The following is a 17656-nucleotide window of genomic DNA, read 5'->3' as shown; positions in this document are numbered from 1 at the left end:
GCACGTTGTTATGTAAGTCGTGTCAAATTCATGCCGTATTGTTCGATACAGATCGAATCTGGATTCCGTTTCGTCTATGGTGTATAATGGGGTCTAGGCTAGCCGATCTAGCGATCGACGGTTGGCGTAGGTTAGAAGAACGCTGGAATCGGTCGCGTTTACGCGCATCGATAAACATGCGTGCGCGGTCGATTGCAAATCGTATCTATTGTCGGATCGGCCTGGTATTCGCGCATTCATTAATTGCCAAGGGAATGTGAGAACGACGCCTTAAAATCATCGGTGCTCGAATACGTCGCCCTTGAATCCGACAAGTACGTAGGCATCGCGTGTATTACATCGCAAACGGATGTCTGCATCTATTCCAGGATTAAAGGCGTTTTTACGCGCTTCCAAAACGCAGAGACACGCTTCGACGCGGTTTTACGCTTCGTGTTCGATCTTCCATTTTTTCTCAAACAATTGTCAAATTCCTATAATCCGTAACCGATCGAAGAAACCGAATCCTGGAACGATAAAGATTTTATCGAAGATGATCCTTCTGCGGTGTTCTCTTAGGAGGCTCACGATCGTTGTTGGATTATTCGTACGGCGGGGAGCGATCGAGTCTCTCCGTGACACAGATAATCGAAGAGTAAGCCGTCGATTCGACGGATATCCTCGGTCTCACCATTTCGGGCGAAAAGGTCGATACGCGCGCGTAAGGCCCCGTTCACCAAGCGGTTAGACCTCTCTGTGCAAAACGGCGGGGGCGTTGTGACAGGACCTTGTCGCGGCCCACACACAGGGCTGTAGCAGCGAGTTCCACGAAAACTCCTTGTTATGAAATTCCCATTCGCGTGAAAAGGTATCCGACATCGATCACCGATGTCGAATACTCGGTGTATTTTTTGATCAATCGCTTTTTTAAAACGTCGCTGTTCTTTTCAGACGTCTTCATCATCGTCATCGAGTCGTCGATATATTTTAAGTATACGCTCCTGCGTGGTCTCGCAAACAGGCAAAGATATTTAATTATCGATCTTCGACCGACTTTTTCAAAGGATCACGTGTAGGAGGAAGCAGAAGAGGAGGCGTGGGTATACAGTCGTTTACGTCGACCATCAAAGAAGATGCATAAAGCGACGGCCTTGATTTCTCGTTCATGCGTACGGAAAGATCGCTCGTGAAATCGATCGCGTTCATAGCCTTTAGCCTAGATAACCAAGACCGATATGCTCCTTCTTCTCTTAGTGGCGGGCTTCTTTCTCTCCCACTTTCTCTCTCTCTCTCCCTCCCCCTCTCTTGCTCTCTTTTTTTCTGGCCTCTTAATTCTTAATGCCGCGAGCACTTTTACCTCAGTTCGTCGCGGTGAAACAAAATAATTCATGGAAATCGGCCGAGCACGATTTCTGGTGGCGGCAGAGAAAAAACAAGACGCGTTCATACCCTTGCCGATTCTTCCTTGAACGAGCACGAGCGTCCCGGTTCACAGGTTTTTCGCGGTTAGAAATTCATCGAGCAATTACGAGCGAACGGAGCGCAAAGGCGGCACGTGGACCCGTTGAGCGATCGTCGCATTTTAGTTAAGAGCGACGCATAAATCCAGCTCGACTCCATGGAATCGTAAAAATCGAGGGTAGCGTTTGTTCGAACCGAAACAGGAAACAGGATGCTGGGTATAATCTTCTGTTAGACCATCTGTCCACCACTGTTTGGAAAAGGCTTGGAAATATTTCGGAGCCAGACTGGTCGGTCAGTTGGTTCCGACCAGCAACTGTCGTTCGTCGAGACACGCGTTAAATTGCCCAATTGCTGTATAATATTTGTACGAACGACAAATTTTTCTTCGTCTATCATTAAGAATAATCCTATGTTAATCTCAACTATCCAACGAGATCGACCGAGATATCAGCGTGCCGTTGTCGTAAGTCATATTCTAAACGAGAGGAACGCGATACGCGAGCCACGGGCAATTGTTCAGCTGCGTGGCGTAACAGTGACAGCCCACTTAGGGGAGCCGATACGCGATTAACGAGAGATATACGAAAGCTGTTTCAGCCGGCGTGTTAAAACCCGGTCGAAAATTATCTGTCTGTGTCAATTTACAACCGAGTCGCCACCCACGCGCAATAAATCCGACTATGTTATAAATTATAACGCGGGAACGGTAATCGGCGGAGGATATGCCACGATATTTTACCCCTCCACGTTCGGGGCTGGAATTCTCTCGAACTTAACGTCTCCTCGTTTAAGTAGAATTATCCTGTCTCATTAAGCAAGGATCAAGCGTCCCTCGAGCTGGCCGTTGCGTCGCTGTGCGAATCAACGTACCTGTCAGACCGTGATTCGCGATAAATCCTGTAACCACACCCGCGGGATCTCGCGTCCGAGAACTTATTAGACGCGCACGGACGATTTTATCGCGCGACCGAACGTTCCGCTGAGCATTTTCGTGACGCGAAAGGACTTTGCTCGCCCGTACGATCCGATGGTTCCGTTCGGTAACGATTTGCCGAGGGCGGCCGAGAAAAAACGCACACTTTTTTATTGTTTTTCAAGGATACTGTGAATCATCCAACAGGTTTTCGTTCCCCTGGTCCTGACCGAATGACCATAGCGCGTGGAGGAGATTTCCAAGGAAGGCCACGATCGTTTTTCTGCCTCTTTTTCCTGGGATCTGTGTCCTTTTCTCTTTGGTTTTCCGCCTTATTTCGATCACCTGATCATTTTTCTAAGGACTCGATGAGTCAAGCTCAAGTAACTCATCTTGCGAGTCGCTTCGATGATGCACCCCGCTGACCATTTTCAGCTGTCATCTCTCCCTACCCCTGTTTCAAAAGAGAAAAGAAAAGATAAGAGAAAGACACCGTATCTTGCCCGTTTTTTGCCTAACGCAGCTATTAAACGACGGTGGCGCCTATCTCTGTTCGAGCTCCGAGCCGTTACGCACTCGCTCAAGTGTCGGTTAAACCACGACGCACTGTCATTAGGAGCTGCTGCGGTCGGTGACGACGTTCTTCGACTTTTTGCTGGACTTGTTCGTCGAGCAGGAATCGAGGAGGCAAAACAACGCCGAGAGTCGTTCCGATGAGAGGTCTGTGGCATGGAAAACGAGCCGATTAGGAGCGTCGATCGTCCCAGCGAAATGACTGTAATTAGACAAGCTCCACGAATGGGAGAAGAAGAAGATCTGCTCGATTTACCCGAGCATTCGATGGAACATAATCTAAACGAGCGCGCGTATATTGTACATCCCTGTCGTCGTGGTCGTTTCGCCGTAATGTGTTGCTTCCGATCGTAACACGTGTCGAAAGAAACTGAAGGTCGACGAAGGAAGGACTACGGTAGAAAAGAGAATCGAGATTTGGATGGAAATTGATTGAACAGAGCGGAAAAGCTGGGAGAAGAGTCCCAGAATCCCGGTGAACTCGAGCGAGGTCGAGCTCACGTGGTCGTGTCGCGCCAGATGTGGAGGTGGAGGACGCAGAGAGGAGCCGGATTAACGGGAGAATCGAGTGGTCCGCCTCACCTCGAGGAGGACCGCAGGACGGAGGACAGCTAAGGAGGTGACGGTGCAAAGGAGAGGAGGATGCAGGAGACAGCGAGTGGGGACGTAGAGAGCGAGGCATCTAAAGCGAAAGAGGGAGAGGAGGAAGGTGGTGGACAGGACGAGAAGGGGGAGAGGAACAACACGCTCTCCTCCGGTGCACACTCTCGTGGTGACTCCGACTGGCAAAGTGCTCGCGTTCGTGAAAGTCCACAGACGACTTTCAGGGTCGTCTGCTCCGTTCGTTCGGCCGAAGCCGGCTTCGCCTCGCGAAAAGAAGCCACCGAAAGGGATTCGAAGATACTCCTGTTTGTTGCGGTTACGAGGTGGCCGAAGCGACGAGAAGAGCTATCTTCTCTCGACCACGATAGCGGCTCGTCGATCCGCGATACCACGTTATCAAAGAATCCGATGAGACACCGAGTCTACGACGCGCGTTTTTCCCTCCCGGTCTCGTCGTCGTCGTCGTCTTTGTGCCGTAACGAACGAAACCATCGCATCGAGTTTCTTTGACCGACTACCGATGTCACTCGCTGCTGAATTCTGCTCGCGATAGTCGCGACTGGACAATTTCGCTCCGTGAACTGCGCCGCTGATATGTGATCGAGCTGTGTGATTTCTCCTCACAGGACTTGTCGACGAGAATATTCGCGATACGGATCGAAAGGAACCCGATTAAGTCATCGGACGCGGTAATACACGTCGCAAACTGGATTCGCGGAGAACCGTAACGGAACCTTGAAAAGTTTCCAACGTGACGCGAATCGATCGGTTCTAGTAGATACACGGTTGATATACGGTGCTGTACACGACCATGTCGCGTCTTCTTCGTGGTTCCTCGTCGATCAAGGAAGGTTCCAAAGTGACCTCGTATTCCAAGGACCGTTCGCCCGACGAGCAGGAAGATCACGCGTTAAAATCGTACAAGAACATCTCGAATCGTTACCATTTTGGAATGACGGGGCAACAGAACGACGAGGTGAGCAAGAACGGTCGAGACTATAAGGAGCACGGCAACGTAAACGCGGACTTGTTGTATAAAAAGAGTAAGGAACACTTTGGCGCCTGGGACATCAAGGACATTGTGCAGAACGAGGGTCTCAGATCGAGGAAGCAAACAGATCGATTCGAGGGTTCTCGATTAACCAACGGACGATCGAAGAACGATTCCACGAGGCAGGATCGTTGCGATGATCACGAGGAGACGTTGCAGCGTGACGATGGAACGAGGACGGGATCCATCGATCGCGAACATGCAGCATCGCATAGATCGAAAAAGAAAGAAGGCTGGGAAAACTCGGACGCCTCGAAAGTTACGTCGAAGCTGGCTCGATCGAAATACGACGACAAAGACGACGTGCAGAGAAACGACGAGAGGGAGCAACTTCTGAAGGAGATCGAGAACTTGGCGGTCGATGGAAGATCGCCGGATCGAAGGATCAAGGCGATGATTGAGCGCTTCAAGTCTCGAGAAGAAGACAAATTGAAGTTCAGAGCGGAGCGCGATTCGCACAGTCCGGAAAAGGACGAGTATAGGTCGAAAAGTGGAGGTCGAGGCGAAGTTCAAGTAGATCGTATCAACGATCGAGAAGGTGAGCGCAGATCTGGCAGATCTAAATTGCGAGACCTGGACACGTACGAGCAGGAAGATAATAGAAATCGTTCCGTGGATCGAAGGATAGAGAAATCCAATGATTCGTTTACAGAGAGAAAAGCCGACGCGTATGGTGTGGAAAAAGCACATAGACGACCTAGAGAAGTGGAAGACGACGTTTCTCGAAGGAAAAACAGTCCAAAGAGAAGAAGTTACGTTTACGATGGCAATCCGGAGGATTTCGACGTGCGAATACAGAAGTACGAGAGAGCTCTCGTAGAACCCAGAAGAGATCTAGAATCGTCTAGGCGAGTTTCGTTGAAAGATTCGGACGTCGACTTAGGGAGAAAGGACTCGTTCAAGGATCACGATCGACAGGTGACGAGAAAAAGTTCGTTTAAATCTGCTGACACGAAGAAGAGTCACTCTCGGGATAGGGAGCCCAGTTTGAGTAGGAAAACGTCCTTCAAGGACGAAGAAAACGATTTATACAGAAAAAACTCGTTCAAGAGCCAGGACGTGGAGAAGAAATACTTCGGAAGGGAGCCGGAACACGTCTCGAGGAAGAATTCGTTGAAAGAGCAGGTCTACGACGCAAGAAGGAAAAATTCCTTCAAGGAACAAAATTCGGATTATGGCAGAATTCTGCCGAGGAATCGCGACGACGAAGAGGAGAGGAAGCGTTCGCTGAAAGGACATACCGACGGAGTCAGTAGAATCACTTTCAAAGAACACGACTTTGATTCAGGTAGAATTCACTCGTACAAGGATCAAGAGCCAGACGTCGGCAGAGTTAGCTTCAAAGATCATTCCAGCGGCGACTTAGGTCGTAAAAATTCCTTCAAGGAGAAGACCGTCGAGTTTGGCAGAATTTCCTACAAAGATCGTAACGACGATGCGGATCGAAGACCTGTCCACAAAGGCCAGGATAACGAACCGAGTAAAGTGTCTTTTCGAAACTTGGACGAGCCAAGGAGAAGGCACTCTCCTAATGGACGATACGTCGAATTTGGCAGCGTGTCGTTCCAGACTCAAGACGACGAGACCCGAACGAGCCCCCTAAACGATCAGGATTACGATTTGGAAAGAGACTCCTCGTTGAAGAGGCGAACGTCTTCGAAGAGCAAAAATCACGAGGCTATCGATAAAAGATCGAACAGACATTCCAGACCGTTGACACCGCCGAAACGGGACGAACCGAAAGCGGAGTGTCGAAAGGATGCCAAGGACCGCGAGGAATTCGATTCCAAGTCGTGGCACGAGAGCAACCGGATTTTCGCCGCCAAGTATTTCCGAGAGAACAGCAGATACCGTGCGAATCCGGAGGGTCGTTCGGAGATCGACCGAGATCCCTCTCCCGAAACGGGAATTCAAGAATTCCATGGCAGAAAACACTCGAACGAAGGATTCGGCAACGAGATAGAAGACTCGAAACGCAGCTGCACGAAATTGGAAACGTACAGCGGCTTTGGCAACGGGGAACATCCTCGAGATCTACAGAGTAGATACACGTCGACCCACGAGAGAAACGGGGCGACGATCATCAGGATTCGAACGAGTCCGGAGACGAGCCCGGCCGAGAGGAGGCGTCGCCGTCGTCCTGTACAGGACACGTACGCGGAAAGGAGAAGGCGTTACGAGGCGGAGGACGAAGCGGACAGCGACGAAGACGAGGAGGAGAATGATCGTCGACAGAGAGGGTCGACGCGCGGAGACGGCTTTATACCAGGGAGAGGCGTTTCTACACCTTCGAGAAGAGTCTGGAATTACCGCGAAGGGGTATGGCATTTTCATGAGTCAATTGCGTTCGATCAGTCCTTTATGGTTCAGAAGCGAGAAGCTATATTCATAAATCGATGGAGAAGATGAAAGCGAGATGATTCTCGTAACGGTTTCGAAAGCTGAGGCGAATCGGAGTGCTGCACGCTGGTAATCGGCCGGCGCAGCGAGGAATTTTGTTTTTCTGATTTTCACCGGGCGACGCGCCGCTGGACGGAATCAGTACGTGCCGAGTGTGTTGGTGGATCGTTGGAAGGTGCGAACGTTTTCTTGCCGTGTTTCACGCGATTTGCTCTTGTTGACGATCGGTCGTTAGTCGTGGTTCGCTCCTGCCACGCTTTTGTATCGCGATTTCTTTTTCCTTCACGCCATACGTTAACTATACGGCGGTATCATCCACGTTACTTCCTAGATAGCTGTATGCATGCTTTTATTATATCTACGCACAACTACACGAGAGCTCGTCGAACGTTCAACGGATATGTATGAAATAAGTGAAAGTAATTATGAGAGCAATTACCGACTTATCTTTATGGAATTATTAGATGCGTATATATGAACGAGTACATGTAGAAAGTTTTGATTAAATTTTTAGTTGACCAGTGAAATTTTTTGATTCCAAACCAACCCCAATACGCCTCTGTTCTTTCGAACATCTTCTTGCCGCTTGCAACGCTAATTCTATGCTGTCGACGCGACGTCACCGCTACGATATCGAGGGAATAACGAGCGCTCGAAGACGCAAAAATCTGGGCTGGCTGTTGAGTCAATCAGGGTGAAAGCAAACCCATCCGCTGCTTTATCCGTCAACGCTTGTTAATCCTTTAATTAATCCACTCCGTTACTCGGCTATTTAGCCTTTCTTCGAGCACGGATACCGCTCGCCACGGGCTAAGACGTGAACTTTCTCGAGTCAAAGTTGGTCAGAACGGTCACGGTACGCAATTGGTCCGAGCGAAAATTACACCGCTTGGATTTTTTCGCGCGCGAGCGAGTTATCCATCCAGTCGGTCGGAGGGTTAACGGTCTGTCATTCAGTCGGCTTAACGCAAGTTTTCAATGTCCTTACGTAATTCCACCATCTATTGGCTAACACGTCATGGAAATGTCAGCGAACCGCCTACAAGTGGAATGGTCGCGCGGCGTGTAGGACACGTACGCAGCCGTACGGATCACATCTTTCCTCGAGCCGTGTTCGCAACCGCCGCGTTAAAAACGCCAAGCCTTTGTCCATATAATCGACGATCGTCAATCATCGTCGTTAACGATGGAAGTCGATAGAATCGCGACGACCGAAGCGACCTCGCTTACCAAGCTGTTAACCGCGCTATAAACGGACGAGGAGTCAACGACATGCGCTCTGTGCGTGGACGAAATAGCGACAACGTACGGACGTTGACGAGGAATTTACATGATCACCGAGGATCTCGTTCTGTACGTTCCTGAAATCGTTTTTTTTTTCTTCACTCGAAAAATGATCTAATCGTCTGCCTTTTCGCGTATGATTCAGCGTCGAAAACGAGACGCGAGTCCAGCACACTCGAGGAAAACAACTCGAGCTCGACTCGACTCGAGATTAAAATGTCCGACGGTGCTTGAAAGAACGGCTGCATAAATCAAACGCGGCAAGGTACGCGCGCTCGGTTTTCAGGTGATTTCCAGTTGGTAGTGCGAGCTGCGGAGAAAAAACGAGTACCCGGTCCTTTCACTCGTGAGTCAGGACGAAAAATATGTTAATTAGGCGACGCGTGTTCGCTCGGGGATCATTATTCAAGATTCCTATATATAGACAGCTAGAGACACATCGGCTTACATATTTTCCATGGCGCGTTACTTGTCTACTCGATATTTGGCGATGCCAGTGCCGCGACCTGTTTCACGTGGGCGGACCGACCATATATGCCGGCCGGAAGGTTCTTGAACGCATCCAACGCGCTTCGAGCTTTCCATCGTCGTTGCTTCCCTTTATCTCCGCTTCGTAAACGTTCGCGACGACGCGTTTGGAAGCTGCCGCGTCGCGTCCAAATGTCACCCAACGATTCTTTAAAGCCAACAACGTGGGAGAGCCCGCGTGAAACGTCTTAAAAGGCAAACTCTTCCGATTTGCCGGGAAATCTCAGACGATCGTTCGCTTTTGGAAGCACGGCTACACGCTGTGGATACTCGCGCGATCCGTTGTCACGAACAACGACGAGCTGCGCGATTAAAAACTTTTCCCAATTACAAGACTCGCGACTCCGACCTTGTCCCGCTTCGGACGTAATTAACGAACGCGTCACGATCGTGCGAGAAGATAACGCGCCTGTCTTTCATGCTCTTAGCTCTTTCCTTTTCCTATTTTTTATTTATTCTTTACGATCGAGAGAGCAACGTATCCCTGTTAGATCGGAGCGTCGATTCGTAGCCGAATAGAGGTATCATCGAACGACGCCGTAGGCGACTGACATTTACAAAGATGATCCAGACCTTTCACCATTTTGCAATTAACGCGACCTTATCGCAACAACTATCATTTTTATCGGATATTATTAGACTCGCCGTGATTGCGATATGTAAAAATCGAAAATGTATTTTTATTTGTTTGATCGTAGGGTGTCCTGATCACGGACGTCGAAGAGGGGCAACCTTGTCTACAATGCGGAGATACGTGTTCAGGATTCTCGCCGCACACGTGGAGGTAAGTGTCGAAACGTTTTTGATACCGTTGCGTTCAATAGCAACAGCGATGTCCTTTATCGCGAATAAAAAAGAACCTTAATTCACCTTGCTTTCTGCGAAGATAAGGACAAGAAGGAAACGAGCTTCCGTAAACCCTGATGGCATTTAAGCGAATCGGTGTTCCCTCTCCAGCGGCGTATTCGTAACGCTGACACACTTTGGTGTCAAAGTCTTCGAGTTTCTCACGTCTGTTGACACTTGCGCGATCCGCTCGAACGATCGATGAATCCCATCGCCTTTCAATTAGCCGTACATTGTCTAATGCGTTTCATCGATCGACGAGTTTCTCTAATCGGGATATCGGGTTGCTTATCCGGAAATAATTATCTCGTTCCATTAGTTGAGGCGACAAGGAATCGCGTCATTCTCATACCCTGCGATTATCAAGCGAGAGGAGATCGTTTTGATCGGTAAGAAGAAGAATTGAATTCACAAAATCAACGTGATCAACGAATCGAATAGAATATTCTCGATGAGTAGGTCGAGAGGAACGGCACGAAAAAGGAAGCAAAAAAGGCGACGAAACGGGACAAAGAATCGGCACAAGATCGGATCATGGCGAAATTGTTCACCGAAACGCTTCACAACCTATCCATTATCCCAAGCGTAACTGAACAGCGGTGAAATTACCAGCTAGTAATTATCCTCCGTGATTTACGGACCAGCAATGCGGTAATAGCGAATTAATTGGCCAGAGTAGCGGGGAAGGGAACCGATCTTCCTCCCAGCATCGCGGCGCTTGCAAGAGAAAGGTATGGGACAGTACCTCGTGCTCGGCTGCATTTATAACCACCGAGATGGATTTACAGTTATGCCACCTATAGCCACCCGAATCCGCGCGGCCTTCGATGGTCGCTAGGCTTCTCGATTCAATTTCATTCCCCTTAGCGTGGGACGATCGTTGCGCCCCTCAGGTGCCGTGCTTCTCGGAAAAATTTTACCGATCCATTTTCGTCGAGAGCTCGTGCGTAGGAAATCCAACTGACCGTTGCTTTTCTGGACACGTTAAACGCGTGGGCGTCGTTTCTCTTTTCCTACCGCCTGCTGCCACGAATTAAGCTTGTTAGCTTGGAAAAACAAGGTCGAACGTCAGCTAGAAACGCTTGTTACAATTATTTCGACCCGGTAGCGGGTCGTAGCTCGTTTCAAAAATAAATCCTTGACATGTGGGAACGAAGAAGCGCGTCGTCATGCCCGATTCATACGTGGTAAATTTAGATAATTAATAATTTACGTCCCTAGATCGGTATCGCTAATGAATTCCGGGTTAGGCTTCGCCTGTGATTTCTTCTAGCCAGCAAAAGCGTTACGAAATAGATTTTTGTGCCTGATCATTGCAGATTTTGTCTACGTTCTTACCTCGATAATCCGTTCCAGTTTCTGCGAACGAGAGACAAAGACGAAGTAATTCACGTGATCGCCGTGAAAGTCTCGTAACGTCTATTATCGGAGCGATTCTTCCCTCGTTTTTAGACTACAAACACGAACGAACAAAGGTGTGACTTATCGATTACAGACCTTCGTAAGCGCCGTCTTCGCCGCGGCTTCCGTCCAGCAAACTTTTACTTGTTGCATGTTCCCTGATTTATTAATCATCGACTCGGAGCCGCTGTATCGACGTCTCTGAACTTACGAAACATCGGAGACTTCGTCGTTGTCCCGCTTTCACTTAAATCCAATAAAACGCGGCGGTAGTCGGTTCTCTGGCGGCATAGTTCTAACAGAGGTCGTGCCTTTAATTTTACACGCTGCAGGCGAATCGTTACCAATTCGTTTCTATCAAAGTTTACGCGCTCGACCGCACCTCCGTTTATCGAAGCGCCTACGCCTATGAACGTCGATAATTTACGCGATAAAAGCGAACGGATACGCGTCGACGAGTCGTTTGACACGCGTATTTTCGACTGTTGTTCGCCCAACGAAATCGCATAGGCGTCGACCATGTGTAAGCAAGCGTTTAACTTTTATCGATTTACGAGAGCGCGCGCGTCACTCGATGCGAAATATCGTTTGACTGATTTACCAGCCTGAGCGGATCCGAATAATCTAGCAAGCAGCTGTTTATCCAAGACAGTCGTCTCTCTTGCACTCGTTCGTGAAACGTGGAGCACGTGCTCGTATTTATAGGTTTATCAGTTGCCAAATAGCGGCTGCAGCTCGCGGAAAGCTTTCTGAATTAGGCAGATTTGCTATTCGTCGCCGATTTAATTCGCGGCTGCGTTTCAAAGACCGATAAGCGGTGCAGCCTGTATTACGCTGACTTATACAGATTTTACGAGCGTATCGCGCTTTAAACGATCCATGCCACGACAGGAGCACGTGGCCCTACTTGTGGATCGACTATTTTCCAAACATCGCCAGCGATATAATATCATAGCGGAATTAAATTGGCGTTCCTCTCTTACATATTCGGTTAGACCTAGACCAGATCGTGAACACTCTAGATCCTCCACGATTCCGGCTTACGAATACGCGATTTAAGGCTAACACGCAGTTACGTTGGATACGATCTAAACAAGTCTCCGATTGTGAGCGTAGCAAATCCACCGAGTCATAGAACCAACAAATTAGCATAGATTCTAGCGACGCGATGATAGATCCCGTTAACTCGTTACCGCGGGCCCAAATTCCAGGCGTTTTTAAAAAACAAGGTTCTCTCGTCGCTGGATTTTTCTCCCGCTGTTCTTTGTCCACGCGGATTTATCTCGCGCTCTACCTCTATTTTCGTTTACTGATCACGTCAAACGAGCCCGCTGAAAATTCTCGGTTTATTTCGAACTCTGGTTGTGATTGCTCTCACAATGTCAGCGACAGCCAACTTCGGTACATCGCTGTTTGATCGATTCTCACGAAAACCAGGTATCACGTACGGATCACCGTAAATTCGTCGAATAGATGTTTGTTCCGCCGAACAGAGACTCGAACAACTGTCTGGCCGCGAGTAGGACCGGTAAACCTTGGCTAGTCGGTTTGATCGAACAGCAATTGCTCGAAACTCGAGTCACGCAGGCTCCCGACACACCGACGTCGATCCGCGTGTGCGTCCTCACGCACCAGAAGCCGTGAGTCATTGGCGAGCAAGCGAGTGAGTTAGCTAGCTCGCTTGCATCGCGCCTCGTCTCGCCTCGCCTCTTTCTGGCAACTCCAATACGCCACGCGTGCACGTGCTTCGGCAATATGCGCCAGTATAGGGTCGGCGAGCAGCGCACGAGTTCGTTTTCGCCTTTTGACCGTGATCGTCGTGTTTTCTCGGCACCTGTCCAGTCGAGATCAACGTTTGACCGACGCGACGTTTATCTTCTCTTCTCGCCGTGGCGTGACATCTCGATTTTACGTTGACCGCTCGGAATTCTCCATCGATGTCGTCTTGACATCGCGGTATCCCGATTACGCAACCGATCAGACCGAATGTGAGTGCGTGGGCCGATTAGAAGCTGGTCGAGTCCGGGTTCGCTGCGTGTACCTGTTGCACGACTCGTTCGTTGCTGAAACTGTGCTTCGTGAACAATCGAGAGTAGTGTATCACACGTTCCCAGTAGTGATTCGAGTCGATTTGATTTAGCGCCCTGTGTAGTCTGCTAGCTGCATACTGGCTCCAGGGAGACTGGTCTCGATGTCTCGAGATTGTTACGCGAGCGCGTGGGAGCTGGGTTTCGGTACCTGCTTTGGCGACTGCTCGACGGGCACATAGGTAAAATAGAATTGTATTTAGTAACAGCTGTGCAGCAGTCGCGTGTCGTATTAATTTCGTCCGTGGACTAGTTTACGCGGGCAGTGGCTCTGATCGATTCTAGTCAGACCAACGGCGGCACCTGTTGCTCCGCTTTACCGCGAGTCTGTTGCCTTTCGTACCGGAAACTTGAATTAAAAATTTACTTCGGGCAACGTAGAAACTCGAACCGTGTCGAATCTTTCTTTAGAAATCTACCCCTCGTAGAAAGTAATCCAAACGTTTTAGAAGGAAAGACGTTTTTATGTCGACGTTGTAGTCATAAAGGCCTGTAGAATAAGTAGCCTGTGAAATATAGGCACGGTGTTCTTGGGAGTCTATGATTCATTGAAATTGCAGCACCGACGATGAGCGCGTCGCAAAAGTAGCAGTACAAAAAGCAGACGATATCTCTGAACGTTAGCGTCGCTGTAAGGTCGTATAACACCATACAAGAGCCGAGAGTAACGCGCTATTATTCGCGTATAACTCGCTCGCATACCGTTAACATCCATTCGTGTTTCTTTTATTGCAGAGATCAGGCAACGTTGGTCCATATCACTTACGACACATCGTTTCGTCGTTGAGCCTGGTTTTAATGGTTCATTTTAGGCAGATTTCAGGATACATAATCGTTGCTTTTGGCATCGGATCGTTAATGGTTACTGGCTCTTTAGGGTCGACGACAGTCCTTCATCTTGCCTCTGATGTTGCAAGTAGCATAGTTTCAACGTGTCTATTTTTATGTAATATTTTAAATTATCTCGGCACAGAGGAAGGAATGTAGAAGTCTGCCGGCCTACTCAGCTATGCAGGCCTAGTTATTTCAAGCGGAGAACACGATGACCTATTAAAATTCGCATATCAATTTCGTCCAGTGTCCAAATTTATTCTTCTCATGATCGTCCGTCGAACAGGACGAATAAAAATTCGCGGTTTAGCGAAAAGTATCACGAGGACAGAAGCGGTCGGCGAACAGGTAATGTCGAAACATGGAATGGAAAAAACGATCGTTTAACAAGGCGATTCTCCCGCGACAGAACAGCGGCATCGTGGCGGCCGCGTTTGCTCGCAGAGCAGCGAAGCGTCCGGAATTGGCGCAACCGCGGCTTCTCGATTTGCATGCTGGAATATCGAATGACGAAATGCAGAAAGTCGCCCGTACTCGTTTCTTTTTGTTTCGCGAGATTTAACACTGCCTATTGCGCTCTGGCGTGCGGCTACTCGCGCGTTCCACCGTCTATTTTAAATCGGCCCACCTATCGCGTTTTTAAACGCTTTAAACGCTGATTTACAAGCGGCACCCACCTCCCGCAGCCGTTGCCGCTTCCGAAAACACGATAAAAGACTATTTTCAGTGCGGCCAATGCCGACGTCGTCCCTGGCCTTTTCAAAGAACTTGTCGGTTAAGTACCTTCAAAACCGGTATGGTGCTTTTCCCAGTTAAAGTTATTTATTTTAAATTATTTTCAGAGTTTCGCTTGTCAAAACCGCGTTTCGACGCCAGATTCGAGACAGCCCCGATTAAGTTTCAAGAAAATGTTATCGACAGTTATTTAGTTGATTCCTCGCGGCAAATAAATGTTTGGTTTGCGCGTGGCGCGACATAGCTGGCGCTTTGAAGTCGCGCGTCTTTCGAGTGCGCCAGTATTTTTGCTTTGATCGCCACGAATCCTCGAGGCTCGTCGAAAGACCGGCGGAAGGTGTTGATCGAGCCACGCGGTATTCCCCTTAGCGAAAATCCGAGGAAGAGGCGCATAGTTTCCTCGAACGTCCCGCGTCTTGGTATTCAGCCAATCGGATACTCTTTGCGGCCGCGTCGCGTCGGTAGCACCTTTGCGCTTCCATCGGAGAACCTTGAGGACTCGCTCGATTTCTCGCACGACTATTATTACGAGCGTCCGTCCCGTCGAGTGATTCTCGCCGATAATTGCTCGGACGATTACTACGCGCGATGACACGCAGGTGCTCCGTCGCGTGTAGGACTGACAAGATGTCGGTCACCCACGCGTATCGCGCAGTGAGATCACCTTTATACTTTAACTTTCTTAGTCACGGCTGCCTCAAGAGTGTCGTCCGTTCGACCGAAAACCAGCGGCTTTTGTCGGCTCGAATACCGGAACGTCAAAACGGTTCCCGGCCAAAAACGATCGTTAACAACCAGCCACGTATTCCTCTTTCTCTGACATCATCGCTCGAAGTTCCTGGAGTTGCAGCTGTGACCAGGATGCGTTTTACTTTTCCGGATACGCGATAAACCGTTTATTGAGTCGTCCTTGCGGCAATGTCGCACGCGCGCCGCGGCTCCATCTCTCGTCGCTTAATCCCCGCTCGTCTTTCCGCTAATTTGCGCTACTTCCTTCGTCCGCTGTAAGCGCCAGCAAATCCTGCGCACTTATCGACATATCTTGTTTTCAAATTCCTCGTTGACTTAGCTTCCTTTTGCATCGAGTATCCAAACGAGTAATCAACTTTCCTCGCGGTTGTACGATTTCGTGGAGACTAAATCCGCCCGCGACAGGCGACACCACGTGGTTACGCGCACGAGTCGTTCTCGGCTTCTCTGGATCGATCTTTCCTACCGTGGGACGCTTTAATTCGCAGACACGCGAGAAGATAGAGACACAGGCGGATCGGTGACAATGCGAAGAGCGTAATAACGGGATCGCGTCGGCCGAACGACCACGGTGATTTTAATGCCCGAATTGATTTATCGCGCTACCTAGCCCAGCTGCCGTTCATCGCCGACAAAAGTAGAATCACAGTGTTCTCGTGGTCGTTCTCGATCCATGAAATGGTATAGGAACCACGATCTTTTTTTATGATTAGAGTAGGGCTCGATATAGCCTCGCTTACATGATCCACCATTGCGGGATCAAGCTTGTTAGAAACTGCTTCTGTCGGGTAATACGAGAATTCTAAAGGAAGGTAGTCAGTGACATTTCTAACAAATACAACGCACACCCTAACGTAGGTTTTCTACACCAGCTCGTGTCGAATCACTTAGCGGGATGGTCATAAGCCACTTGGCAAATAGATCTCGGCACGAAACACTTTTTTCAAGGATCTCTTCGAGGGTCGCGCTCGTCGGAATTTTTTAGATTGATCCGCCGTCATCGGCGCGCGAGCACCGTAGTTCGATCGGAGCACTGAATCACGAGGGAGATTCCAGGGAATTGGCACGAATCCGTTGTCAAAGCAAAGAAACGCGGTTTCCATGCGACACATTCCCGGATATTTATTTACGAGAACATGGACCGAGGCAAAACACGCGTGAATTCGCGATCTCTTCGCGTGGAACGATCACGCGACATTCTATGTGTGTCAAAGCTCTATATTTAATATTCCACGAGCCACCACAAGTCGGAGATGCGGCACGCGGCACGGCTATTTATTTGACTTAACCGCCTGTAAAATACCGAGAAATTTATCCGCTATAAACCGGCAATAACTCCAGCGCTGGTAAACACTTCGATAATTCACTGGACTATCTCCAGTTGCTTAAAACAAACTACTAAATTTTGAAGATCGATCGAACGGTCGTCGCATATCAAGTATAAACAAGTGCTGCTATAATCGTTAACCTGTCTTCAAAATGTTACACGACGGTAATCGTTTCCGACTGTTCTTCGACAACTCCACTCGAAACGCGACAATCATATCCGAATCATCACATTCGCTATTTTTATGCTCGCTCTAACGATTTAAACCTTCGTTTGCCAATCACCTCGTTAGGTCTCCTGTCTGTCGATTTTATCCATTTCGTTGATCAAATCGAACGAAATTTCTGTTCCCATCGTCCCAGATTATATCTAAGGATACTATAAAACCTTTGACTTTTTTCAAGACCTCTATTTCAGTTAAGCCGACAAGATGTCTCGTAAGATGTTTGATGGACGTTACATCTTGTCCGCGGTCGTACAACAAACGCGATATTATCGTCAGCGAATAAAGAGCGTTTACTCTCGCGCTGGAATCATATCGGCGCGACTGATCGCGTCGGTACTCGCGTGCGGTCGCTCACTCGCACGCATTCTGCTGGCATCTATAATATGTAAGTACGTAAGCGTAATCACGCCGCGTCGTTGTCGTCGTCGTCGTCGTCGTATGGGAATGCGACGCGTGGGTGAAGAAAGCACGCGAGGGATTAGAATTCCTGGCAAAAGCGTGTTCTCCTCGGTTTACATGGCTTTCTAGCGCTCGAGCCTCCTTCTGCACGGACAAATCGTGTCGAGAATTTCACTTTTTGTTTTGCGCGTTTGGGTCCACTGAACTCGTCAATGTTACATTCGCATTAGTAGCTTTAACAGTCCCTCGACTATTTTGT

At 48.9% G+C, this 17656-nt stretch overlaps 1 protein-coding gene across 2 annotated transcripts in view; it reads left to right on the top strand.

Moving 5' to 3' along the window:
- Positions 1–17656, top strand: part of LOC100650291 (four and a half LIM domains protein 2) — a 70503-nt gene that overhangs the window by 13072 nt on the left and 39775 nt on the right. Inside the window, exons 1-2 of one of the 2 annotated variants that reach the window (XM_003398258.4) lie at positions 4329–6902; positions 9494–9579. In XM_003398258.4, the coding sequence (XP_003398306.2) occupies positions 4344–6902; positions 9494–9579 (2645 nt within the window). In that variant the 5' untranslated portion in view covers positions 4329–4343. Of the gene's footprint in view, positions 1–4328; positions 6903–9493; positions 9580–17656 lie in introns of those variants that run through there. The other variant, XM_012312616.3, reaches the window with a different exon arrangement.

Source organism: Bombus terrestris, chromosome 10 (genome assembly GCF_910591885.1).
Source record: "Bombus terrestris chromosome 10, iyBomTerr1.2, whole genome shotgun sequence".
Lineage (NCBI taxonomy): Eukaryota > Metazoa > Arthropoda > Insecta > Hymenoptera > Apidae > Bombus > Bombus terrestris.
The sequence above is the reverse complement of the archived record's forward strand: the minus strand, read 5'-3'. Positions and strand labels throughout refer to the sequence as shown.